This window comes from Onychomys torridus, chromosome 4, assembly GCF_903995425.1.
Source record: "Onychomys torridus chromosome 4, mOncTor1.1, whole genome shotgun sequence".
Lineage (NCBI taxonomy): Eukaryota > Metazoa > Chordata > Mammalia > Rodentia > Cricetidae > Onychomys > Onychomys torridus.
The window spans coordinates 5,852,983-5,878,503 of NC_050446.1; the positions used below are offsets into that span (position 1 = coordinate 5,852,983).

Here is a 25,521-nt window from a genome sequence, read left to right on the forward strand (position 1 = left end):
TTCTCCTAGTGGACTTATTCCTGCCACTTTCATTAATCCCATAAGTACAGATACAAATTATTAAACCTCCCCCCAAATAACAATCTTGGCTGCTTGTTTGCTCATATAACCCCAGTACTAAGCACAATAATAGCATTAGTCACTTAATAATATTGATTGAATGAATGAATACTCTCATAGCTTGACAGAAACTAGAGAGCAGTCTAACCCATGAAAAATAAATAAAGGAAGCCTATTTGACCACCACCAATACAGTTAGACTCATTAGCTTGCTGCACATTCTGCCTTAACATATGCCATTTTTCTTCCTGATGGAGTGCAAGTCCAGTCTCTCCTGGCAACAGTCCAAGCAAGGCACAGCTATTACACCATCAACCATTCCTCATCACTTTCTATCAAAATCTGTCATAGACAGCAAAAGATTGTTTGTAGCTTTTATTGATCTGTTCATGCCCTTTGACTGGATAGACAGGAAACTGATGTGGTAGAAGTGATAAATGGTCTAAGCACAATATAGACCTCTGCTCAGTGCAGTCCAGCTGCAGATTGTCATGCACCCCTGCCTTTTGATACTTCTGGGAAGTCACCATCTGCAAGTGATTTCAGATTAGCATAAATCAGGCTGGAATATTGTCCATTCCTTTGACATGCATGTCTTAATGGGTGAGCTCACACTCTCTGCATGCATGCCGTGCAGGAAAGAAGCAGAGTGATGCTTCCTTCTGAAGGTGGCAGAGTTTTGTTGTTAGGAATTTAGAGTGGTCTCAAAAGATGTCTGGCATGTGTGCTGTCTGAATGGCTGGCAATGAGCCTGCTTGGAATGTGCAGATTTTCATATTGGAAGATCCTTAAAGGCTTGTTGGTGGTGGTGGTGGTGGTAGTGGTGTGTGTTGTGTGTGTATATGTGTGTGTGTCTGTGTGTACGTGTGTGTGTGTGTGTGTGTGTGTGTGTATGTGTGTGTGTGTAGAACCCATAGGTCAACATCAGATGTCATCCCTCAGGTTCCACACTCCTTGCTTTTTGAGATAGGGTCTCTCAATTGGCCTGGAACTCAGCAATTAGGCTAGGGTGGCCAACCAGGAAACCCTAAGACTCCTGCCTCCATCTATTTATAAGTAGGAATGGGAATCACAAGCACATGCCACCATGCTCAGCTTTATTATTATCATTGTTGTTGTTGTTGTTGTAAGAAATTTTAGACAATATATTTTGAGCATATTTTCCCCTTCCCCAGCTCCTCCCAGATTCTCCTCACTTCCCTGCCCACCCAGAGTCATGTTCTTCCTTTCTCTCTGTCAAAAAAACAAATACAAAAAATGAAAATAAAAAAATAAGACAAAACATAACAAAACAAAACAGAAAGCACACATGTACACACACACAAATGGAGTCTGTTTTGTGTTGGTCAACTACTGGGCATGGGGTTTGCCCTAGAGTGTGGTTGATACACTTAATGACACTCCATTGGAGAAAACTGTCTTTCCCTTTCCTAGCAGGTATCAGATGCAAATAGTTACTTGGTTAAGGGCAGGACTCTGTGTCCACTTCCCTTTCTCAGTGCTGAGATTCTGTCAGATTTGAACCTGTGCAGGTCTTGTGCATGCAGCCACTGTCTCTGTAAGTTTGTGTGTGTTTCCGCTCTGCTGTGTCTGGAAAACACTGTTTCCATGGAGTCATCCATCACCTCTGGGTCTTACAGTCTTTCTGCCTCTACCAGATATATCTCTGAGCCTTGAAGGGAGGGTTTGATAAAGACATCCCATTCAAGGCTGAGAAGTTTTTCACTCTCTACACATTGTCTAGTTGTAGATTTCTCATTTTATTGCTGTTACTTTAGCAGAATAACAGTAGTAGGTTTTCCCCTAGGACCCATGATCTGTCTGTTCTTGGATTCTCGACCACTTTAGCAGTGCCCAGGTATGAATTCCACCTTATGAAGTGGGCCACAAACCTAATAGTAAATAAACAAAAAAGTGGTTGGTCAGTCCTATAACATTTGTGCCATTCTTACACCAGTGTATCTTGTAGGTCAGAGAGTTCGTAGCTAGATGATACTGATGATTACTTTTCAGCCCCCCAAGCCGTGTGTAAAGTACCTTCCAGCCCCATGAATGCTATCAGTAGGGATGAAGCTTCTAGTTCGGCACCAGCTCGATTTCTCTATATTCAAAGACATAACTAAATAGTGTCTTCAGCAATAGGACTTTACCATCAGGTTGTAGAGAGAAAACAATATACCCTTGGCATTAGCCCTTGATGTTTGGGGTAGGGGTGTCTATAGGACCCCCTTGGCCAGTGACCCGTCCTCAGCACTAGAGGTTTTACATGGTGACATAAAATGTCAGTTGGTGCCTAGCATTTTCAACATGGCTTCCGTGGATCAAACCCAGATCCCCACGCTTGTATAGCAAGCTCTGTTCTGACGAAGCTGTCACCCAGCCCCCTCAAAATTTGGTGAGAAGTCATTTGTATTTTTGCTTGGGCACAAATATAAACTGCACTTGGGACTGTTCTACAGAGACAATCCTTTGCTAGTGAGTAACTTAGCTGCTGGTTCAGCATCCCTAGCAGAAACATTTTTTTCTTCATTTGGAGCTGGTGATGCCTTCTGTTTTTATGGGCATTTTATTGACAAAATCATATTCCATGTGGCATGACCAAATTGAGAGATTAGAGGAAGTAACAGCATATTTCCCTTGGGAATATCAAGAATTAAACATTCTACAACTGAAATTCCCATTTGGACAGATGTTCTCCAGGGTATCTGGCTTGTGTCTGAGTTTTATGCAGCAGGTCAGCCCCCTGAGGGACCCCAAGGCACACATCTGTCTTGGAGTATTCACCAGCAACTTAACATGATGTAGCCTGCCTTTGTGGGTGATCAGTCTGGCTGACTTTGAAATTTTACCAGGCTGTCTTCTGAGAGTAGCACTGGAGAGGAGTTCAGCATGTCAGCACATGAGCACGGAGCCAGACGTCTTCTGTTGTGGCTGTTATTTTACTGTTGTTATTATTAGTTCTAACATTTATTAAATGCTTACCGTATGCTGTGCTGAGCTATTTGAGATGCAGCTGCATATTGAATATTTACAGACAGCCAGATGAGGTAGGTGTTGCTTGGCTGTGCTTCATCCTGTGGATGCTCAGAAAACATATGTGAGTTCTGAATGGGTCCCATGCATTGATGGTCTGAGGTTCCACAGCTAATGCTTGCCAGAGGTGACATTTAAACCCAGATCTGTGTCTTAATCTACAAGTCCACATTCTGTTAGTCATGACTCACAACTGTTATTCCAGTTTCAAAGGCTCCTATGCCCTCTTCTGTCCTCTCTGGACACTGCATGCATGTGGTACACGTTTAGACAAGCAGGCAGGCATACACATATGCATAAATTACATATTTTAGAGATTTACATTTGGCTATTAGTCTGCAATCTTCCATTCCAACAGCCTTGCTGCCTACAGGGTGTTTCCTAAGAAAACCAGGACCATTGTGAGAACAACCACCTTAACCAGCAGAGCAGAGTAGCCTGCTTCAAGTTTGAGCTCAAAAGTATAATTTCAAACTATTTTCTGTCCAAGAGTTACCCCAAGAGATGTCTACACTTTAAATTTCATTCCTGGGTCAAGCCTAGCTAGACAACAGCTAGGAACACACTTGGCCTGCCTTGCCTAACCCCTCTAAGACCTGCATTTCTTGGTCTGTGCCCTGGCATTGTGCCTTTAACTCCCTCTGATGGACAGTGAAAACCAGTCAAGTAGAATATGGAGTGTCTTGCAGAGGCTGCTGAGATTTTTTGATCAGTCTGTCAGTGTCTCTTTTAATAGAACTTAGGAGAAAATTTTTCCTTAGGACCAAAAAGTAGCTCCCTTCTCCTTAGAAATAAATTCACTGTCAGTCTGCACTCTCTGAGTCAAAGAGGTCTCTCTCTTTGCAGTGACTTCCAGGAAGCTCAGAACTTTTTGTGACTTGCCTCTTTGTTTTTGTTTTGTTTTTTGAAACAAGGTTTCTTTGTGTAGCTTTGGAGCCTGTCCTGGAACTCACTCTATAGACCAGGCTGGCCTTGAACTCACAGAGATCCTCCTGCCTCTGCCTCCTGAGTGCTGGGACTAAAGGCATGAGCCACCACCGCCTGGCTTAAGATTTCCTCTTATAACACACATTACCCTCAGTTTTCAGATTGATTACCCAAATCTGATATTCTCTTGTATGCTCTGTGTCTAATTTTCTCCTTTGAATAAGATATCCATAAGCTGCTTTGAATCCTCTTTAAAACATAAGGTGGGGCATAAACAAAAATTCATTTTCTTCGTCTAACCCTGAACAGAATAGTCTTTCTGTCTCCCATTGACACCTGTCTGATGTGTAAAATGACTTTGCTAAGTGAATTTAGCAGTAAAAATCATAGCAAAAAAAAAAAAAATCCAATGTCACCTACCATGATCAATGTACCAGAAAAGTCCCACAGTTTCACACCCCCACTTACTCCTGTTAGACGTGAGTTGATAATGAATTACTTTACCCTCTTAATGAAAGCAGATGCTTAGGGGACCGTGTGCTTCTTGCCTCCACTTTTTCCTTGGTCACCTGCAGTTATCACTGGGTTGTAGTCTTTTAAAGCATTATCTCAAATTGGGCTGGCTCAATAGATGTGAACGTTTCAATTACATCGGGAATAAATGTCAGCCATTCTTGGAGTTCTCGTTCTGAACCGTACACCAGTTCTGTGACTTCCCTCCTCACTTCTGATGTTACCCTTCCTGCTCCCCCCCAGGCTGGTCCTGACAGAGCACCAAAGGCCTCCTTGCTATTCACACCAATCACATAGACAATGCCAGTTGGGTGCTTTGTGTATGCAAACTAATTGAAATTTCACGAGACCCACAGAGATGTAGATACTATGATCAACTGCATTTTATAGACAAGATTACTGAGATTCTGAAAGGCTAGTTAATTTCCCTATTGTCACACAGATGGCAGCTGATGGGCTACTCACTCCCCCCCTACACACACACACACACTTTATCTACAGTGGGTTGTATTTACTTTAAAACTCCATGATTTTGGAGGTGGAGATAATGGTTCACTGGTTAAAAGTGCTTGCTGCAATTCTTTCTCTGTTGAATCTTTATGTGGTTTGGTTATCAGGTTGACTGTGGTCTCATAAAATGAATTTAGCAGTGTTCCTTCTGTTTCTATTTTGTGGAATAATTTGGGAAATTTTGGTGTTGACTCTTCTTTGAAAGTCTGGTAGAATTATGTGCTCATTTCCCTTGTGGATATAGATGCAAAAATATTCAGCAGAATACTTGCAAACCAAATCCAAGAACACATCAAAAAAATCATCCACCATGATCAGGTAGGCTTCATCCCAGAGATGCAGGGAGGGTTCAACATTCGAAAATCAGTCAATGTAATTCACCATATAAACAAACTGAAGGAAAAACAAAACCACATGGTCATCTCTTAGATGCCAAAAAGCCTTTGACAAAATCCAACACCCCTTCATGATAAAGGTCTTGGAGATACAAGGGATACAAGGAACATACCTAAACATAATAAAGGCCATTTACAGTAAGCCTATAGCCAACATCAAATTAATTGGAGAGAAACTCAAAACAATTCCACTAAAATCAGGAACAAGACAAGGCTGTCCACTCTCCATATCTATTCAACATAGTACTTGAAGTTCTAGCTAGAACAGTAAGAAAACTGGAGATCAAGGGGATACAAATTGGAAAGGAAGAAGTCAAAGTATCATCATTTGCAGATGATATGACAGTATACCTAAGCGACCCCAAAAATTCTACCAAGGAACACCTATAGCTGATAAATACCTTCAGTGATGTGGCTAGATACAAGATTAACTCAAAATAAAAAACAAAAACGAGTAGCCCTCTTGTATACAAATGACAGATGAACTGAGAAAGAAATCAGGGAAATAACACCCTTCATATTAGCCACAAACAATATAAACTAACTTGAGGTAACCATAACCAAGCAAGTGAAAGACGTGTATGACAAGAACTTCAAGTCTTTAAAGAAAAAAATTGAAGAAGATACCAGAAAATGGAAAGGTTTCCCATGCTCATGAATCAGTAGGATTAACAGTAATAGTGGCTATCATTTTTACCAAAAGCAATCTACAGATTTAACACAATCCCCATCAAAATTCCAACACAATTCTTTACAGCTCTTGAAAGTACAATACTCAACTTCATATGGAAAAACAAAAAACCCAGGATAGCTAAAACAATCCTGAACAATAAATGAACTTCCAAAGACATCACCATCCCTGATTTCAAGCTGTACTACAGAACAAGAATTATATTAAAAAAAAAAAAACCCACTTGGTTTTGACATAAAAACAGACACACTGATCAATGGAATTAAATCAAAGGCCCAGACTAAAATCCACATACCTATGGATACCTGATTTTTGATAAGGAATTCAGAAATACACAATGGAAAGAAAAGCATCTTCAACAAATGGTGCTGGTCTAACTGGATATCCATGTGTAGAAGAATGCAAATAAATTAATATTTATCACCCTGCACAAAACTCAAGTCCAAGTGGATCAAAAACCTCAACACAAAACCAGATACACTGAACCTGATAGAAAGTGGGGAACAACCTTGAACGCACCAACACAGGAGACAACTCCCTAAACAGAACATCAAGCGCAGGCACTAAGATCAGCAATTAATAAATGGGACCTCATGAAACTAAAAAGCTTCTGTAAGGCAAAGGACACCACCAATAGGACAGAACAGCAGCCTACAGAATGAAAAAAGATTTTCACCAACTCCACATCTGATAGAGGGCTAATATCCAAAATATATAAAGAACTCAAGAACCAGGACATCAACAAACCAAACAATCCAGTTTAAAAATGGGTTACAGATCTAAACAGAATTGTCACTAGAGAAATTTAAAATTGCTGAGAAACACTTAAAGAAATGTTCAACTTCATTGGCCATCAGGTGTGGTTGATATATTGTGTGTTCCAATTAACCTATCTGGGGGTCAGAGAACAGAACAGCCACTATATTAAACATAGAGGTTAGGTAGTGGTAGCATACACCTTTAATCCCAGCACTTGAGATCTTATGTCTTTGCTTGGGAAGGATACATGCCTTTAGTCCCAGGAAGTGATGGCAGGAAGCAGAAAGATATATAAGGCATGAGAACCAAGAACCTGAGATCCTCAGAGATGAGGACTCAGAGGCTTTCAGTCTGAGGATTCATGGAAACAGGATAGGCTGAGAAATTGGCGAGGTGAGGTTGACTGTGGCTTGTTCTATTCCTCTGATCTCTTAGTTTTCACCCTAATATCTGGCTCCAAGTTTTTTATTAATAAGACCTTTTAAGATTCATGTTACAACAACAATTCATGTTCAGGGTTGTTTTAGCTATCCTGGGTTTTTTGTTTTTCCATATGAAATTGAGTATTGTACTTTCAAGAGCTGTAAAGAATTGTGTTGGAATTTTGATGGGGATTGTGTTAAATCTGTAGATTGCTTTTGGTAAAAATGATAGCCACTATTACTGTTAATCCTACTGATTCATGAGCATGGGAAACCTTTCCATTTTCTGGTATCTTCTTCAATTTTTTCTTTAAAGACTTGAAGTTCTTGTCATACACGTCTTTCACTTGCTTGGTTATGGTTACCTCAAGATAGTTTATATTGTTTGTGGTTATTATAAAAGGAACATGTATTAGGGAAATACAAATCAAAACTACTTTGAGATTCCATCTTACACCTGTCAGAATAAGCTAAGATCAATAACACAAATGGCACCTCTGGCTGGAGAGGATGTGCAGCAAGGGGAACACTCCTCCATTGCTGGTGGGGGTGCAAACTCATACAGCAACTACAGAAGTCAATATGGTGGTTCCTCAGAAAATTGGGAGTCTATCTACCTCAAGATCTGTCTATACCACTCTTGAGCATATACCCAAAGATGCCCATCCTACTATAAGGACATTTGCTCAACTATATTTATAGAGGCTTTATTCATAATAACCAGAAACTGGAAACAACCTAGTTATCTCTCGGCTAAAGAGTGGATTTTTTAAATGTAGTATATTTATATAGTAGAGTATTATTCAGCTGTTAGAAAACAATGACTTCATGAATTTTTCAGGCAAATGGATGAAACTAGAAAAAATCATCCTGAGTGAGGCAATCCAGACCCAGAAAAACAAACATGATATGTACTCACTTATAAGTGGATATTAGCTGTTAAGTAAAGGATAACCACACTATAATCACAGACCCAGAGAAGTTAGATAAAGAGGAGAGGTCTAGAGGGAATGAATGGATCTCCCTGGGAAGAGGAAATAGAATAGATTTTGTGGGCAGACTGGGGATGGGTGAGGATGGGAATAGGTGGGGAAGAGAGCGACAGAGGGAGAGAATATGGAAAGAGATGACTGGAATAAGTGGGCATTTAGGGGATGATGTGGAAACATAGTGCCCTGGGAACTTCCTAGAACCTATGAGGGTGACCCTAACCAAGCTAGACTCCCAATGGTGGGACTGGGACACCAACCCAGCTGTAAAACCTATGACCCACAACCTGTCCTGCCTGCAAGATATGCTGTGGCAATGGTGCCTTGGAGCTTATAGGAGTGCCTAACCATCTAATTTGAGACCAAAGCCCTGAGAAGCCCATGCCCAACACCGCCTGGATGGCCAAGATCCAAAAGATGGATGGCTCAGAGACCTAGGATAGAACCAAACATGTCACAAAAAAAAGTCAGTGATATGATTCCTAGTGATACTCTGCTGTACTCATTGATGGTGCCTAGTCCAGTCGTCATTGGAGAGGCTTCCTCCAGCAGCTGATGGGAGCAGATGCAGAGACCTCAGTCAAATGTTAGGCAGAGGTCAGGGAATCCTGCAGAAGAGGAGGAGGGACTGTAGGAGCCAGAGGGGGCCAGGACACTAGGAGAACATGGTCCACAAAATCACCTAAGCAGGGCTTGTAGGAGCTCAGAGACTGAAGCAGCAACCACAGAGCCTGCACGGGTCTGCACTAGGTCCTCTGCATACACGCTGTGGTTGTTTAGTTTGGGGTTTTTAGTAGACTCCTAACAGTGAAGTGGGGGTGTCTCTGACTCTGTTACCCACTCTTAGGGACCCTTTTCCTCCTACTGGGTTGCCTCGTCCAGCTTGATATGAGGGTTTGTGTCTAGTCTTATTGCATCTTGTTATGCCGTGTTCAGTTGATATCTCTGGGAGGCCTGCTGTTTTTTGACGGGAAACAGGAGCAGTGGATCTAGGAGGGTGCGAAGGTGGGGGAGTGCAGGAAGGAGGAGAGGTTACGGTCAGAATGTTTCCTATGAGAAAAGAATAAAGAGGGGAAAAAAGAGTCCTTGCTTCTCTTCCAGAGGACCCAAGTTAATTCTCAGCAGCCATGTTCAGTGGTACACAGCCACCTGTAACTCCAGATCTCATACCCTCTTCTGGCCTTTGGAAGCACCTGCATACGAATACATAGACACAACACACACACACACACACACACACACACACACACACACACACACACACACGGAAAAAAAAAAGAAATCTTTAATAAAAAAATAAAATACCATGATCTTACATTACCCCATACTCCTTGAACTTTATAATACCTAACAATAATGTGCTTTAAATATGCATTCTGATTCAGTATGTCTGGAGTAGACTGGCGAGCATGTTTTTAGGAGATTCCATTTTAAGAGTGACTTTCATTTCCTTATATGCTTCTTGCCTGTTCTGCTGCAGAAGCAGGGTAAGAACTAGATGGAGATACTTGCTCCCCCATGCCATCTGTTTTATTTCCTTCTTCTTTGACCTGGCGTTTTCTCTGGCTCTCCTGACTTCTGAAAGAGTCCATTCAAAAGTTTTTGGTAAGATGCAATCTAGTTTCACCTCACTGTAATTAACAGGAAGCTGGGGCTTTGATTTCCTGTTGCTGTACAGAGTGCTTGCCCTCATGTCCAGCTCTAGCAGTGTCCTGATGCTTTTAGCCAAACAGGTACCAGCATCAGGTCCTCAGCATCATGCTCTGAGGTGACAGAGTCTATGCTTAGCTTTGTATTCCACAGCTTCCTCAACCCTGCTCTTATCCACCACTGAACATTAGCTCATGGGGCCCAGGATCCAGCAAACAGATCTCTACCAATGGTTACCACACTTGTAAGGTCTCCTCACACTTTCCTGTCCTTCCAGGATATCTGTCTCCACATGCCTCTGCCAAGTCTCAGCTTGCTCATACATCCTTTCCTGTTTGCCCTAATTGACCACTTGTCCCTCACTCTCTGGAACCTTCTATGTCTTTGCATTTCTCCAAGATGCCAGTCATATTCTGCCTTGTAATTATTTGCAGGCATTTCTTACTTTGCCTAGCATGGGTACCACCTTATTCTTTGTTCACTGCTAGATGTCTGTATACTGGCTAGAACATCAGTTCTGCTAAAAATCCAGTGTCTGATGGTTTCTTTCTGTCACTTTACATTATTTCTTACTTTTGTGTATGTGCATATGGGCATATAAAAGTGGATATACTTCTTATATCCTTCTGTAGTTCCAAAAAGAATATATGCTGGTTACAGGAGAGTCTGAAATACACTGAAGAGGCTGGACATCATGGCACACGCCTTTAATCCCAGCACTTGGGGGGCAGAGGCAGGTGGCTCTCTGAGTTCAAGGCCAGCCTGGTCTCCAGAGTGAGTTCAAGGGAGCCAGAGCCACACAGCGAACCCGTCTCGAAATGAAGTGGGGAGAGAAATGCACTGAAAAGCAGAGAGGACAGCTAAATCCATCTTTAGCATTGCACCGCCCACCTGCAGATGACTGCTGTGGAGACTGTGTGTGTCCCTTTAGCAATTCTATTAACTACAATAGGCTTCAATGTTTTATTGTGCTTCTTTACTTAAGAAGAAGTGTCATCTTTTGAGTACATAGACTCTCTGCCACAGACAGCATTGTCTCCTATCTAGATCTTATTTTTTATTTATGCCTAATTTCATTTGTTGGCTGTGACTTTTAGAATAAGAGTCAAGATGCCAGGGAAATAACTTAGCAAAGTGCTTGCAGCATAATCACAAGGTCCTACATTCCATTCCCAGCATAGAAAAAGAGCAGGCATTTCTCATTCCTCCATGCTCCATACAGCTTTTCTTTCTCCCTACTCTTCGTTCACGTTGTTCCTTTGCATTCTGTGCTGGCATCTAAACTAAGGTTACTACTGCCTTGTTCTTCTTTTACTTTGTAAGAAACAGGGTCTCACGATCTTGCCCGAGCTGGCCTCAAACTCATGAGCCTCCTGCACTGTCCTCCAGTGTAGCTGCAAATACAGGCAAGCACACTTGCTCCTAGATTTGCTGTCTGGGTTTTCTAAAACTGTTTTGTTTCCTTTCCCCAGGAAAGATCTTCATCATCAGTCTGAGGTCTCTGGGAGCCTCTGGTCCTGCCCATGTGCATGACCTTTGTGTGCTGTAGAGCATGCTGTTCTAAAGAGAGCGAATTCCACCTCCCCCAGGGCCACAACTGCTTCTCTAAACGTGTATTTCACTTTTATAGTGAGGGCTAGTTACAGGCATGCTTGCATTTTATTGTCTTGCCCATAGGCAGCATGACTTCATGGCTCCTGCAATTGAGGGATGTTCTGTTGTTGATTTTCTTCTGTAGAAAAACAAAACAGCTCTGCAGACCATGTGTCACCAGCATTCAGAATATGCACACCTGGCTCATATATGGCCTGCCTCCTGGTGCCGTCCGTTCTCTGATCTGAGCATCTGCACGGACAGTGACTGTGCAGAGCTTCCACGGAATCTCCAGCATCTAGCTGGTGTTTGTCTTGTAGCAGTCTCTAGTGGTATGAGGCGGATAGGGCCTTCTCCTGTGCTAATCTGAACCACATAGAGCAAGGGCTTTGGTTGGAAGAGGAGTATGGAAATAGCGTTTGCTCAGCTCCTTCCAAAAGCTTGAGGAAATGCCAGCTCTCTAAAGCACAGAGCAAGAGAGAAAGAAAGGGTGTTGCCCCTGTTCCGACCATCTTCAGGGCAGGCAGCTGTTGGCAGAACTGTTCTGAGACATTTGCTGTAGGACCTTCCCTGACGCTCCCCATTTGTGGTGAAGCTCTTTCCTCCCCCTACTTCTCTATCTGCTTTCTCTTCAGTGTGTGAGCAGTCACCATTCATTAACTGGCCGCACTTCAAAAGGACCACATGGACACTTTAGTTCAGCCTCTGATAAGCCTGTTGACTACTCATCCTTGTCGCCAACTCCAACACAGAGGCCCTTTTCCTGGTCCTGCCTCATTTTTTGCTTCTCTGGAGCATTTTCCAGCAGCATATGCCTCCGGCATCTGACCCTCATGCAGATGGTGCCGTGTTTACCAGGCAGGCAGACAATCAAAGCGCAGACTCTCAAGGCAGTTTGAAAGACTGTCATGACCACATAGGTGGACTGTTCATGTGACTTCAGGTTCAAGTACCCTACACAATAAATATCCCTTGTCCCTCTGTGTTAACTGAGACTGCTGAGCTTAACAAAGTGTCATTGATGAGGTGACAAAGGCCAAGAAGCTGTGACCTCGTTCAGACCTTTGAGCTCATGACTTCCCTCCATAACCTCTGACTCTCATGTCAGATGCCAGTTTGAATTGTACAAGTGTGTCGGGGATGCCAGGGTACCTCCATTCCAGCTGCTGAGTCTCACGTCTGCCTGCCTGACCACGTGATAGAGTTTAGGTTCTGCACACATGAGCATTCTACTTGCTTCTCAAAGCATCCTCCAGGCAAACCTCTTTCTCTAGCTCTGCAAAATCCCTTTACCTTTCCTCAAGGGTCTCTTCTCTAGCAGTTAGAAAAGAGCCCTCCTCACATCTTGCCCACTGTTTTCTTGAAGGAAAAATAGATATGTTAATAATCAGAACCCTTATAATGAAAAGATTACCCCCCAATTTTGTTTGTGTATGGACAAGTGTCACAGCAGGCATGTTGAGGCAGTCTCCCTGGTTTCTGCCGCTGTACTGTGTACTCCAGGCTAGCTGGCCTATGCACTTCCAGGTGATCGATCTGTCTCTCCCTCCATCTCCATAGGAATGCCTCAGTGCTTTGTGAAATACCAAGATCTTGAGCTCCCTGGCTACCAAACTTCCCAAATCTCTGCCTTGTCCTCTGTCCCAGCAGAATAGGACTGAAGGAGACCTCCCCCAACCCCCACCAGAGCAGGCCTCCTTCTCCTCTCAGTGTGCAGTGGACATGAGCCACAACAGAGCAGGAGAGGAGACGCACAGCACCATTCACTGATGCAGCAAGCTTAGATGCAGATAAAATCTTCTGCCTGCCTTTCTGCCTACCACCCCCTTTTCGTTTACCTTTATTAGTAGTGTTGGAGATAGAACCCAAGGCAGCCACATTCCCAGACTCCACACTTCTGTTGGTACAAAGCGGGAACTTTCTTCCCTTCCTAATATACTTTCTAAGCAAGATATGTGTGTAGGGTGTGTGTGAGTGTGTGTAGGGGGAGAGGTTTGCATATAAAGCATCAAATGGGTCTGCTTTCTTGACCAGTGTTTATAGTTTTATAAACCTGCTTATATTGAAAATCATTTATCAAAGGTCCTGTACCAGAACAAATTGCATTATAGCTACAGAATAAATTCCATTATAGTACTGGAACCTTCCAAAGCTCCCTCAGGCAGAGCTGGTCTCCATTTCCTCTAACCCCCCCACCCCCAAGACAGCACTCTGTGCTGGCTTCTGTTGTCACGGCATTTAAACAGGTTGGGTTGTGATTTATCTGTTTATGTAGATCTGTCCCTCTCACATGTGCCCAGTAGGGTTGAGGTCCTCTAGAGCAGGAACTGGGTTGCGTTTATCTTTGTTAGTACAGCAGTTTGTGTTGGCCTGAAAAATAGTCTCTCACCATTTTTTTTTTTTTTTTTTTTTTTTTTGCCAGATATACCAATGTTTAAACAGATCTTCTAAGATTTTAAATCAAGTATTAGGGCAGTTTCATCAACAATACATTAATTAGTGTTTTAATAGCTATCAGAACATCTTATATTAGCCACTCTCACAATAACATGGTAATATGGTATAGTAGTATACTGATATAGTAGTATAATATTGTTGCATGCCCACTATGCCCAGGCACTATTCTGGGCTCATTATATGTTTTACATTATTGAATGATCTCTGCAAGCTTAGATGCAGATAAAATCTTCATCCATTTGACACACACATACATCACATTTTTTTCTGAAGTCTCACTGGTAGCCCAGGCTGACCTTGAATTTGATTTTCCTGCCCTGCCTTTTGTTATCCTCATGTTAGAGATACAGGGAAAGATTGATATCCGCCCCCCCAGGACCACAAAGCCAGCAACTCTGAAACTTAGGTTTGAACTGGTCAGCCTGTACTTCCAACCACCTATTTTTAAAGAATGGAGGGGAAATGTGAAATACTATTTTTAAAGGTGTACTTTACATAACCTTTTTGAAATTTATTTTTTATAAGTATAATGTATTCCTATGGTTTATCCACTTGAATGCCAAGTGCACTGTACATGCCAGACAGGAATCATGAGCTGCCAAGGAATGGAACCCCCAGCCCAGAGAATCAAAGTGACTAGGCACAATGGAGAGAAATTTGGGATTTTGAAGAAATATAGAATTTGCATTAATTTTTAAAAGGTTGTCATTTAATTGCCTTTAATATGAAACTAATAACATTTTTACTAAATGGTAGTTAATAACATTTTTCTTCCTGTTCTTATTTTCTTTCAAATTAATTTTTAAAATTTTATAAATGTGCATTGTTTAGATAGAATTTTTCCCTGAAATGAAACATGCGCTAAATACATTGACTCCTCTTCACTAAGGAAGTGGCCCTGCTCCCTGATGTGGCCATGCCATTGCAGTGTGTGGGCACCAGGTTTCACCTCCTCAGAAGAGGCCGCCTCTATGGTAGTGTCCTGACATCTTCAAAGTTCTTTCTTCTCTTAGTTTCCACTGTCGGTTTGCCTTAGATAACTGTCTGTCTCATTGAAACCTCATTTCTTCTTAGTGATTGTATTTTCTCTGTGTTGACGGGGCTCCTCTGCCTTCCTTTGGGAGCAGGATCTCACGGTAGTTGAGCTGATGCTACGACCCCCCTGCCTCAGTTCCCAGCATCGTGGGCCCCGCCCTGATTGCTCTGTCCGTGTCCTGGGGTCCTTTGTTGTGTCTTCTAGGATCAAGGCCTGGACTCCAGCTTCTGTCTTCTTGGTCGTTCACTTCAGAGCAGGATTTTCTTAGAATGCCTGTGGCACTGCGTGCCGTGACTGTCCCCATTCTTGTGGCTGTTAGATAATTCTCACATTTGCTATTCCTGTTGAAGTCAAGAGTTCTCGCAGATGTGTGGCTTTGAACTTCCGGTTGCTTTACTCTTTAAACTGGATTTCTTACTCAGTTGCTTTCTACTGAAATGGGATCTATACAGTTTTACAGCATTTTTCAGAATTTTTCTCTTTTATGGTATTTTATAGGACTGTTTATGCTACTGTTCAATATTAGCTCCGTATTTTAAAGTTGAAAAAAATGCTTTGAGAAGTTGTGCATTTATGGGCAGCTGTTATTCATATGATTGAGGCAGGAGGCTCATGAATTCAGAGAGCCTGGGCCTCACAGCACAGCCCTTCTGTTCTTTAGTCTTTAACTACACATGCTCTGAGGGTTCAGTTTCCACATCTGAATCGGAACTTATTACAAGGTTAGTGATTTCCTTCTTTGTGGACAGTAAGACACGAGAAACCTAATGAGTTCACACTTCCTCACATCTAGCTAGCTACTGTGAGTAGTTGGTGGCTGCTCCACACACTCAGGCTCACGGTGATTCTGCCATCTTCATATGGGCTTTTGTGGTCTCTGGTATCTGGGGTTATTGCTAAAGGCAAGGAAAGGACCTGTGGGAGAGGCATACCCCTCTTGAAGGCAGCTCTGTCCCTGCCACCCAGGACTTTGACCTGCCTGCAGATGGAGAGAATCAAGTCAGTGATCAGCTGCCTCATGGGAAATGTCCACCTTGTGTCCAGATATGACTGTGACAACACCATGGAAGACGGCATGAGTGGAGCTTGTTAGCACATAGACCTCTGTACCCCTGGGATGGGTTGGAAGAGAAGACTTCTGGGTTGTGCTGTGGGCATTCTGATGATTTCTGGGTGATACTGAGTCATTCCTGAGGAGAGGTTTTTTTTTGTTTTTTGTTTTTGTTTGGCTGGTTGGTTGGTTTTGATTTTGGTTTTTGGTTTTTTGAGACAGGGTTTCTCTGTGTAGCCATAGCTGTCCTATAACTCACTTTGTAGACCAGGCTGGCCTTGAACTCACAGAGAGTGCTGAGATTAAAGGTGTGCACCACCACCCAGCCTGAGTACAATCTTTTAACAAAATGGCTAGTGTACATTTTCTGTGTTTTTAAGAGGCCAAATCAGAGGTTTGTGAGGAGTAATTGAGATATGGAGAGCTACCTGGAAAACAGCTTCTCTGCCGTGGTGAAAGACTTTCTTCTGTAGTTTGTCGTTTTGTTCTGTCCATTTGTTAGATGAAGCACTCTGCTTTTCATCATCTGGTGTGACAGTCTTTGTGGGTCCTTCCGGCATGTGGCTAGCAGGACCTCCTTTCCAGCCACTGTTCCACTTCCCTGTGTGTGAAGTCCCTCTAGGCCATGCTCAGTGGCGCTTGTTTAAGGTTACACAGTCCTATTAAAGTGACTCCCCAGGCTGACTTCACCTTGCACTTGTTGATTTAGGCTGCCTGGCCATTCCTTCTCCTTGGTCTTTCACACGTGATAGACCAGTAGACTGTCTTAGACATTTCTACTATGAGTAATGATCCTACTGTGCCTTCCAGGGAATAGCCCATTTCCATAGTCCATAGAATCTCAGTATCCATCAATTGTTTATAAATGCCCAGTAAAAACCTATTCTACATCACACAGTGGACTTAGCTCTGCAGATGCACTTGTGACAGGAGATGAATGTGGATGCTGTCCTCATAGAGGTTATTAAGGAACAAAGTGTGTGCCTGAAGAGAGACCCAATGAAATCAAGTCATCACAGGAAAGAATATAAAACACAACTTTGCTAAGTGTCCCTTTGCCCATGCAGGAGGTCAGGGAAGACACCTTGAAGCTATAGGAACTTGGGTGGATCAGAAGGAGGAGCTGGGACATCTAGGTAGAGAGCAATAGCTTATAAATGAGGGAAGAGAAGAGACTGCAGAGAGGTGGGGCTGTGGGCCAGAGACACTGGGGATTTACCACATCTGCCTGTCACTGCATGAAGATGGAGTTGGAAGGAGCAGTGGTCTGCGATGGCTAGATTAGTTAGGAGGCAGCCACAGCATCCGTTGAGAGATGATAGCACTTTGGATGAAGATGGTGATGAGGAAAAGGTAGAGGGAAGAGAAACTTAGTATCAGATCTGAGTTACATCTCTTCCTGGATTTTATGACCTGGGTTCAGAGGGTGCTAACTCTTTTCCAACTATTAAATCATGAAAAGTGTTCTTTCCTTCTTGAACTGAGACAAGTGATGCGCTCGTGTTCTAGTCTCAGCAAAGGGAAAGGACACGAGAGCCTGTGCCTGGCCGTGTTGGGTATGTGGGGGAAATAATCTGTGTTCATCCTGTTGATACATGGGTGAATCATGAGCGTCAGCTCTTCTCCCAAGTCCTCCATGAGGCTGCTGTGGCCAGGACTTCACCACCTTACATTTCATGAGTAAAAAGTGAGAGTAAGTGTCCCTTCCTCTGCCTGTGGGAGACACTGTGAACTGCCTGTGGTGCTCTGCTCCTGCCCGGTCCTAACGTGACCCTCAGACACTTCATGCCAAGCCCCTTCAGCAGCCTGCACCAGCACCGCCCTACTCAAGTGCTCTCTGCCCACTGTCCATTGACACCGCTGCTTCCCCTGTGAGAATGCAGAGTCCCTGGAGACCCAACCTTATCTCTCACTTGTACTTATCATTTTGTGCGTTTGTGTGTGGAGGAACACATTCTCTGGTACCCATGTGGACAGGAGTCCAGACAACAAGTCTGTACAATCCCTTTTCTCTTTCTACCTTTATGTGGATTCTGGGAGTTGGTCTCAGTAAAAGCCTCCCCACTGAGCCATCTCTCAGGCCCTTTCACTTGCGGTTGAGAAATGGCCTGGGGACAGTCAGCCCACAAGCTCATCCTTCCTTCCAACGCCACCTGCAGAGTTCGCTCTGTAAGTGCCCCTCCCCCGTTTTTATGATTGGATAGAAGACTCATTGAACTTATTGACAACCGTTAGCACACTTAGTTTTGTGACAGCCAAAGGACATAGACTCAACTCAGCACAAGCAGAATCCAAGTGAGTCCCAGCATCGAGCTTCCAAATGTCCTCTCTAATGGCTTGGCCCAGCCATGCTGTATGGAGTACTGCCAGAGTGACTGGCTGGCTTTCTAGTGGGATTCGGTCACATGGATGACCTTAGCCTTCAGTTCTTCCAGAAGGAAAGCTAACATGCATGACCTATAGTATCAAATACAGTATTACTTGCCAGTATGGCTTGAAGCCCTTAAGAAAAGAGACACTCATATAGGACATTACTAGGCTAAGAAGTCACTCCCAAGTGCCAGGGGCAAAGCCAGTCCTGTTTAGTTTGGGTTTTGTTTTTTCTTGTTCTGTTTTATTGTTTGTGAAAAAGGGTCTTACTGAGGATGATCTTGAACTCAACAGTCTTCTGCCTCAGCCTCCTGAGTGCAGGGGTTATAGGTGTGTGCCACCATGCCTGGCTAGACCTCTGTTTGGACAAAGTGAATTCCACTACTCACTCTCTGCCTGATGGCTGTGTGGCATTATATACTGCCAGTAGCCAGCCGCAGACATAGACAGCTTCCATCTGTGTCCAGAGGTTACTTTGCAGGCTTGTTTTGGACCTTCTAGGTGAGGCAATGCTTAGCTGAGGATAGCTGCCAACTTCTGAGGCCCAGCTGCAATTGTCATGTCCCAGCTCAGCTTCTGTCAATTAGTTATGTGACCTTAGCTGTGATTTTCAGCCTTTTCCTCATTAAAACCGAGATCAATACTAGGACATATCCTGTGGTGTTATTACCCACAGTAAATGAGGTAGTATGTGCTGGGGCAGAAGAATGTATGGTATATAGGAGCACATAATAAATAAAGGCTGGATACAACTTTATATTTTGGGTGTTTGTATTCATTTATTTTATGTATGTGCATGTTTTGCCTATATGTTTGTATGTGCACCATATGCATACTTGGTGCCCACAGAAGCTAGAGGAGGGCTGATCCCCTAGAACTGGAGTTACAGGCCTTTGTGAGCCAACATGTGGGTGCTGGGAACTGAGTCCAGGTCCTCTGCAAGAGCGACAAGTGATCTAAACAGCTAAGCCATCTCTCCAGCCTCTCTTGGTTTTTGTTTTTTAATTTTTACATTTGTTTCGTTTGTGTATTGTACACCATGTAAATGCCTTGTATCTGTGGAAGTCAGAGGAAGGTGCCAGATCCCCCGTAACTAGAATTACAGACAGTTGTGAGCTACCATGTGGGTGCTAGGAATTAAACCCAGGTCCTCTGCAAGAGGTGCTCATAACTGCTGAGCCATCTCTCCAGCCCCCTCCTCCAGGATTTTTGAAACAGAATCTCATTTTGTATTCCTGGCTAATTTGCGCAGACCAGGCTGGCCTTGAACTCAGATCCCCCTACCTTCTGTCTTCACATGAGAAAATATTCCAAACCCTTATTTTTTTTTTCAGATCCTTTAATATGGCAAAATTTGCTTGTGGGGTGGGGGATTCTGAAAGCGTGTTCCTTATTTCACACCTCCATGTCTCTTAAGCACAGTGTAAGTATGAAGCAGCAGTCTGAAGAAGTTGTACTCTGGTTTGGGAGTGAGCCTAAGTTAGAGGTGAGAAGCACCCCCACACACCCTACCCCCCAGGCAAGTGTGTTCTGATACATTTGAAATGTGGACATTATTGGCAGACCTTTGCTGTGAGCTGCTGGTAGATTTTAAAACTTGAAAATCTTGTATACACCCTTCCCATGTTGCTTCTGAGAAGGCTGGAAGGCAGACATCTTGAGACTGGCTTATGGACTGTGGGGCTGAGCTCAAGCCTCTTTCTGCTCACTGCTTTCCAGCACCGAGCTCCCTAAGGCCGCCAACTGGCAAGCTGCACAGCTGGCCTGGGTGGGGGCGGGGAACGGGCGCATTGGCCTTCCAGAGACTATTTAAAATGGAATGAAGCACAAGAGCTTTCTCTGGTGGTTATAGCTTGAGTTCAGGCCAGCCACTAATTGTTCTCTGGGCTTTCCTGGGAAGGTGGCTGAGCCTGCGGCTTGGCTCTGAGTTCTGCCATCTGTGAGCTGCAGCTTGTCCACATGTGGTAGGGACTAAAACTGTTTTCCCATGGATCGTGGCTTTAATGGTTTTCAGTTTGTGAAAATGTTCCCTCTAGGGGGGACTTGCTCTTGGACTTGAAAGGCCTTGGGGCTCACAGTAGACTCTGCTTCTAGGCTGGGTCCACCAACAGGTGTCAGTAGATAGGGCTGCTTCTGGGGGAGGGGAGTCTCAGCAACGTAACATATGGAGGCCCAGCTAGCTAACTGAACATTTCCCCTCAGCTTATCTCTAGTGATGCTGATGGAGCCATCCAAAGAGCAGGAAGATTCCGAGTGGAAAATGGCTCTATGGACGAGGTAAGGACACCCCAAGTTCCTGCACTGTCACCAAGCTCTCAGCTGTAGCAGTGAACAACTGAGCCCTGGAAGGGACAAATAAGAGCTTTTCAGAGCTTTACACAAGAAGACATAAAGGAAATACCATCGTGGGGGCAGAGAAGGTGCTGGTAATTCCACATATTCTTTCAAAGATCATCATAAAGTCAGGTAGACACATAAGACTGTTCTGCCCACTGCAGACCAGAGGGAGAGCCAAAGCCTCTAGATCTAAGGAGTTTCTGTTTTTCTAAGGATGACCTTGAACTTTTGGACTCCCTGCCTCCATCTCGGGATTACAGGTGTGCATGCACCACCACACCAGTTTGTACAGTGCTGGGCATCAAACTCGGGGTTTCGTGCTTACTAATCAAGCACTCTGCCTGAGCTATGTTCCCAGTCCCACAGTGTAAACTTTCAATACATGTATATCTCATGGAATTATCAAGTCAGGGTCATTAGCATATCCAACTGGAGACATTTTGTTTTCATAGTTTATTTGCAGTGCTGAGAACAAGCCCCAGGCCTCATATATCCTAAGAAAGTGCTGTAGCACTAAGCTGTCCTCATGACCCTGAGCCTTTTAAATTGAAGTCCTCACAGATTAATGCAGGACACTGGGTATGCTCCACAGAGCCATAGTAGAAGCAGGCCTGGCCTGTTCCTTACTGGAGATGCTCTGAGGACAGTGTGTTGCCCCTGCCTGGCAGTCTAGCTCATGAGCCTGTTGCTTAGATGTGGGACAGCATCAGGGTGTAGTGGACTCACCTGGATTTAAATCGCAGCCCTGCACTAATTTATGAGTCAATGCCTCTGGGTCAGTCTTCTGCTGAATAAGGAGGGAGATGGGTCCTGCTTTGCAACACCTGGTCTTCCCATGAGCGATTTGTGTTTTGTACTTAAGCATAAGATTTTGCCTAGTCCGCATTGAGTATCAGCTCATTAACACGTCCCATAGTTGCTAATTGTCAGGAGTTTTGTGACATCTTGATTCTGTCACCTGTCCTATTAGCTCACCCACTGAGCGGCTCTGCGACTCCCCAAGATGCTGGTCATGCCGTCTGTGTGCTCATTCCAAGTGGTAATTAAAATGAGCGTTGCCCCGAGTGGACCACTGGGGTGCTCGCTCGCTCCCTCGCTGCCTCCTGGTACCTCAACTAGTTGATGGCTGAACAGAGGGGACAGTCTTCCAGCTTTGTACACATCTACCTGTGTTAGTATGGGAAGGGCTGTCTACTGTTTGAGGACATGGAAACCCAGTTTCAGGGGAGAGCAGTTAAAGTGTGTGTCATTTGCCTAGCAATTCTTCTGGGGGTATTATAGCAATATCGAAAATAGGGGAGGGCCTAGGGCAACCTGAATTTCTATCACTAGAGACTGATTGTGATTTTCAGCCCAGCTGCACACTGGAATGCTCACTTGGAGCTATTAGACAGAACAAAGTTGGACTTGAGACCTGCTTAGTGGATAAGAGCATTTTCTCTGCAAGCATGAGGACCCAAGTTCTAAGTCCAAACACCCGAATACAAAGCCACGGCTACATGTGCCTGTAGCCCCAGTATTAGAGGACAGAGATGGGTAGACTCTGAGAGCTCACTGGTCAGCCAACCTACCTGAAAACAGGTATTTTTGGTTCAGTGAGAGACCCTGGCCCAAAGGAAATGAGGCAGAGAGCAATGGAGGTAGGCACTAGATGTCTCAACCTTGCTTCTACTTGTGTGCACACAAGAGCACACACCTGCATACTCACACACATGCAGTGTGTACACACACACACACACACACACACACACACACACACACACACCACAAAGTGGGAGGTATATACTATCACAGAAGAAATGTTTAAGTACTAGACATAAAAGCCAGTTCCAGGATGATGGGAAAGATGTTTTTAATAGGCAAGAATATTTCCAAAAGGACAAATAAGAATTTAAAACCATCTGTTTCTGGGGGGCTGAAGCAATGCTTGGCAGTGAAGAGTGCTTGCTTCCCTTGCAGGGGACCCAGGCTTGGTTTCTAGTACCCACACCAGACAGCTCACAACCATCTAACTCCAGCTCCAGGGGACCCATCATCTGTGGCCTCTTCAGTCACCTGACTCAAGTGCACATCCCACACACCTACACATAATTGAAAATAATAAAAAAATAATCTTTAAAAAAAACCCTAGGCTTCTGCAGCCACACATTAGGTGGAGCTCAGAGAATCCTCTAAAAGTGGGAGAGGAAGGATTGTAGGAGCCAGGAGGGCCGAGGACACCACAAGAATCCACAGAACCAACTCACTGGGCTCCTAGAGGCTCACAAAGACGGAACCAACACCAGGGAGCCTGCACGGGACTGACCAAGGCCCTCTGCATTTGTGTTACGGTTGTGTGACCTGGTCTTCTTGTAGGGGCCCCAACAGTGAGAGTGGAAACTTGTTTCTGGTTATGGTTCCTGAGGGTAAGTGTACATCAGGGCAGGGATGCATGGCAGCAGGCAACAGGCAGAAGCTGAGAACTCACGTCCTCTAATGCAGGCACCAGACAGAAGGAACTACAAGTGGGACCAGGTTATGTAGTCCCAAAGCTTGCTCCCAGAGACAGGCTTCCTCCAGCAAGGCTGCACCATCTAAACCTCCCAACAGTGCCAAGAACTGAGAACCAAGTGTTCCAATACCTGAGCCTGGAGGAGACATTACCCATCCAGTCAACCATCACAGTAATTTAAAAATAGAGTCTTTAAAAGAAAAAAAGTCCAACCTGCCTTGTCCTGGTGTTATCTCAACAATCTAGCCTGGGAAGTGAAGCTGGAATACATTCAGTCCTCCATTCACCCCACTATGGAAAGACTCTGAGGAATCATGGGCATGTATAAAACTAGGGCCCCTTTGTAGCCTGAATGTATGTGGTGATTTTCTGCCAGAAGCCAAATATTAGGGGACATTCAAGCAGAATCAGGTGTTTTATATGGATTTTGATTAAATTCTTCTCCAAATATTCAGGTCAGATTCAGTGCCCCCATCCATTCCCCACAAGTCCCAATGGGAGTAGGGAGGGGTGAGGCAAAAAGAAGCTTCCATGGCTTTGCAGTTGGTGCAGAAATAACGAGGCTTTCTCAGCGTCAGAACTCACTAGCCAGCATGAGCTTCTGTGGGCACGCATACAGCACAGAACGTTTAAGTCCGCAATCCCACAGCAGGTCTTTGAAGCAAACGCATGCCCCAGAGGGCATAAAGTGAGTGTGGTAGTTGCAACATTGAACATCAGTTGTCTGGGAAATGGGCTTATTCAGACATTTCCTCTTCACTTTGTTTTCAATTACATTTATGGAGGGGAAGGACATGCCACCACATAAGACAACTCATAGCTCCTTCCACCATGTGGGTCCTGGGGATCAAACTCAGATCATCAGCCTTGGCAGCAGGCACCTTTACTGGGCCATCTCATCATCTCCTAGCTTTCTTTTTGATGCCAAATCATGTGTTTCTCTTTCATTCCCACCTGAAACTGCTGGTGTTTGTCTGTCTCTGAAATCCTCTAATAAAACAGGTCATACTTAAAAATAGGGCTTGCTGAAAACTAAGACTGCAGTTCAGTTAGGCACCACCACAGCACCTCAGGACATTTGAAAAGAAGAGGCCCGAATGCCTGGACCTTGGCCAGAGGCCATGGAATAGTAAGAACAGTGCCAACAGGAGTGTAGGGTGATGCGTCTTCCCTGGAAATCTGCCTGTCCCCACTAAAACCCAATGCATAAGAGTGTGTGTATTCACAGAGGGCAGAGTCCTGTTCACAGCGGCTTCAGTTGCATACAGTCTGAACATCCAACAACAGGAGGTTGAGTAGAGTGGGTACACCAGGCTTGGCATTTGTCCTGGGGCTATATAGTGATGAAGAAAGAATCACTGCACCAACTAAAAGATGACTGTCACAGGCCGAGTACTGAAGGATGAAAAGCCTGGCCAGCAGCCGGTGAAGCTAACCCACGGTGAGGAAAGTCAGGGAGTCGGCTGTGATTGGGTAATGGTTGGGGACTGTCTAAAGATACCGTATCTCTATCTAGGTCATAGTTACAAGGCTGGACATGTAGAGAATCATTTGACTTCGCCCCCCTATGTACCCTTTGCTCTCTGCCAGGGCTACACACATAGAATGCAGAGCTCATTTTCTGTGGTCCTGGGCTTTACCTGGTTCTCCATGTCTTTCATCAGTCCCCATGTGGACTCTTGTCTCTCCCCATTGTGTGCCTTTAACAAGGGACAGTGGTGTCTGGTTCTGCAAGACTCACAACTTTTGGGTATTGGGGTTCCCCCTTCCATTTCAGTTAAGTATTCAGTGAAGCCACAGTGAAATGGCTTCTCAGTCCTTAAAAAAGACCTCATCCGTAACACCTGGCTCACAGTAGAGGTACACAGCATGTCATTGCCCTCATCTTTCTTTGCTCTCGACTTCTGGCTGCCTCCGCCTGGATTCTTCTGTTCTGCAGTTGCCGTGCTCAGCTCTGGGGTAAGGACATGTGTGGACCAAGGCAGGAGCTTCAAAGGTTCTGGCAGTCAAGCTTATAGACCCCTCTCGGAATTTTGTTTTTAAATGCATAAAACGCAGACTGTGATAAGGGAAACGTTTTAAACATAATTTATAATGCCGTGATCCATAGGATTTTTAATACATTGGAGAGCCAGTCCAGCAGCAGGTTTCAAAAGCTCTGTAATGTTGAATCCCTGGTAGAGACCATTGCTTCTCAAAGTTCACTGTTACCAGAATCACCTGCATGCGTGTTCACA

At 44.2% G+C, this 25,521-nt stretch overlaps 1 protein-coding gene across 11 annotated transcripts in view; it reads left to right on the plus strand.

Moving 5' to 3' along the window:
• Garnl3 (GTPase activating Rap/RanGAP domain like 3) overlaps positions 1-25,521 on the plus strand; it is a 148,730-nt gene that overhangs the window by 49,536 nt on the left and 73,673 nt on the right. For 10 of the 11 annotated variants that reach the window (XM_036183416.1, XM_036183419.1, XM_036183427.1 and 7 more), the window contains one exon: positions 20,659-20,733. The exons of the other annotated variant lie outside the window; for it this stretch is intronic. In XM_036183416.1, coding sequence (XP_036039309.1) covers positions 20,659-20,733 — 75 coding nt within the window. The remainder of the gene's footprint in view (positions 1-20,658; positions 20,734-25,521) is intronic. 11 annotated transcript variants of the gene reach the window in all.